The sequence below is a fragment of the Gekko japonicus genome, unplaced genomic scaffold, assembly GCF_001447785.1.
Source record: "Gekko japonicus isolate JY-2015 unplaced genomic scaffold, Gekko_japonicus_V1.1 scaffold4088, whole genome shotgun sequence".
NCBI classification, from domain to species: Eukaryota; Metazoa; Chordata; class Lepidosauria; order Squamata; family Gekkonidae; genus Gekko; species Gekko japonicus.
Window position 1 is genome coordinate 1 of NW_015174970.1, and position 2,331 is coordinate 2,331.

Sequence of the window (2,331 nt, forward strand, 5' to 3'; positions counted from 1 at the left end):
TATCCATTAGTGGCTGCATTGCCTTAGTCACACCCACAGAACCGGCGGCCAGTATCTCAGCCTCAATATGCTGGGAGGCGACAGATGGGCCGGACGCTCTGGAGGGTCCTGAGGCTGAGCCCGATCATGGTGGTGCCACAGTGGGCGGCGGCGGCTGGGGCCGGCTGCAGGTAGCTGGGTGGGTGGTGAGTGGACGGGCTCCAGTGCCATGGAGGACAAGGTGGCCAACGAGGATGGTGAGGCTGACATCCAAGAGCTGCACGGCCCCGAGCGGTGATTCACCAATCTCTGCTGCATGAGCTACCGGGGCGGAGGGTGGTAGAGGTCACCGGAGGTGGCCAGGCAGGGGGACACTTTGGTGGGCGGAGGATTATGAGGCCGAAGCCAGTCGCGGTGCTGCAGTGGTTGTCATCAGCCACGGCGGCCTGCAGGTGGCTAGGCGGGTGATGAGCTGATGGCCAACAGCGCCAGGGAGAAGAAGGCAGCCAACAGGGAGGAGGGCAAGGTCAACCTCCAATAGCTTTATGACCCCAAGCGGTGATTCACTGAACTCCCCTGCGTAAGCTGCTGGGGTAGAGGTGGCCGGGAGGCTGCTGGAGCTGGCCGGGTGGGGAGACAGTGACGGGCCTTCTGTCGGCCCTCAACCCTGGGGACGGGGGGGAGAAACCGGAGTGGGGGGGCGTGTACACACGGACACATCACATCTTGCTAGAGCTCGTTTTATTGATTTTACAACAGGCTTTGCTACTAGTCTATAATAAGTATACAAAGTTCTCCATTTATTCTCAAATTCACTACTTGGTCTGTTACTTATATTGTTTGTCAATTTCACCATAATAGCATATTCCTCCATCTTATCTTTTCCGTCTTCAAGATTTGTTCAAAACTCCATTTTCTATTTAGTGGCAAACACTACTCGTGCTGCTGTTAACATATTTTGGAATAGTTCATGTGTTGCTCTTTCAATATTCATGGGTACAGTTACCAATAGCATAGTCTCTCGTTTCATCGCAGGTTTTATATTCAAAATTTTCTGAATTTCAGCATGTAGTTCTTCCCAGTATTTACTAGTCTTTTTACGAAACTACCACATATGACAGAAGGTACCGTCAATCCCTTTACACTTCCAGCATTTCCCAAAATATCTCAAGGCATATCAGAGTGGCCTACCACCACGTTCCCTTCTTATATCCACAATGGGCACCTTGTGCGGTAGGTGGGGCTGAGAGAGTTCTGAGAGAACTGAGACTGGCCCAGGGTCACTCAGCAGGCTTCATGTGGAGGAGTGAAAAATAGCATTAGCAAACAAATATCACTGGACAAATAAATATCATTAGCAATATCTGCTTTTACTGCTTTTGTTATTAGTTTTGGCAGTCTCCTTTACAGTTAATAAAAAGCAAATTTGTATATTTCTCAGTAAAAACGTGTAATATTTGTTCATGTCTTGCGGCTCTCAGACATCTGAGGTTTATTCTATGTGGCTCTTACGTTAAGCAAGTTTGGCCACCCCGCACTATACCATGTTGGCTCTCCAGCAGAATGACTGGTGTTTATAAGCAAGCTCCTCTGTTTTTTTATGCCTGGTAGACTAACAAGGGTTTGTTCAATCTCAGCTGATCATTTTTAATCATTAAATCTTAATTGTCTTGTATTTTCTCTGTTTCGCTATAATGAATCTGTTTTACTATCCCAGTTGAAATAGAGCTACTAAGATGTTCCTTTCTTTATTCAAAAGACAGCAGAGAAGAGTCAGTTCTTGGAAGTATACCATTGCCTAGCTATGTAATATCAGCAGTTGGACCTGAAGATCATATAAACCGCAAGTACTCCTTTAAGGTACATTTAGTAATTGCAATGCATATGATTTGTTTTAAGCAAAAGATTCATTTTTACTTTTTCAGAATGACCACATGACCTTGGAAAAGTATTTTATTTAGCGCCTATAGGAACATAATCTCACCTTTCAAAATATTTTCATGTATATGTGGGACAGGAAGAGAAGAGCTATGGATGTAGCTTGTACATACATCTGAATCTCTCCTTCTTAGCAGATATCCTTGTGTCTACCGAAAAGCTGCTCAGTGGACTGTCAGTGGACTGTCCTGAGTGGCTTGTCACACCTGATCATGTAGTATGTCCTTTTGGACAATGGTTTTTCTGTGTAGCAATGCAATGCAATTGAAACTATGCCATTTTTTGCTTGTAATTGAATAATTCATTCAAAATAGCTGTTCTTTTAAAATAAATATATATGGTGTTTTTTTTAAATTTGCCATGGAACTGTCACTTTATTGTTCCAGTATAAGGAAATGGTAATATTTTAACATT

General features: G+C 44.5%; 1 protein-coding gene across 1 annotated transcript in view; it reads left to right on the top strand.

Annotated features, from left to right (window-relative positions):
* Positions 1-208: 208 nt before the first annotated feature.
* LOC107122122 (pleckstrin homology domain-containing family A member 7-like) overlaps positions 209-2,331 on the top strand; it is an 84,921-nt gene continuing 82,798 nt past the window's right edge. Inside the window, exons 1-2 of the mRNA XM_015425155.1 lie at positions 209-236; positions 1,739-1,839. Coding sequence (XP_015280641.1) covers positions 209-236; positions 1,739-1,839 — 129 coding nt within the window. The remainder of the gene's footprint in view (positions 237-1,738; positions 1,840-2,331) is intronic.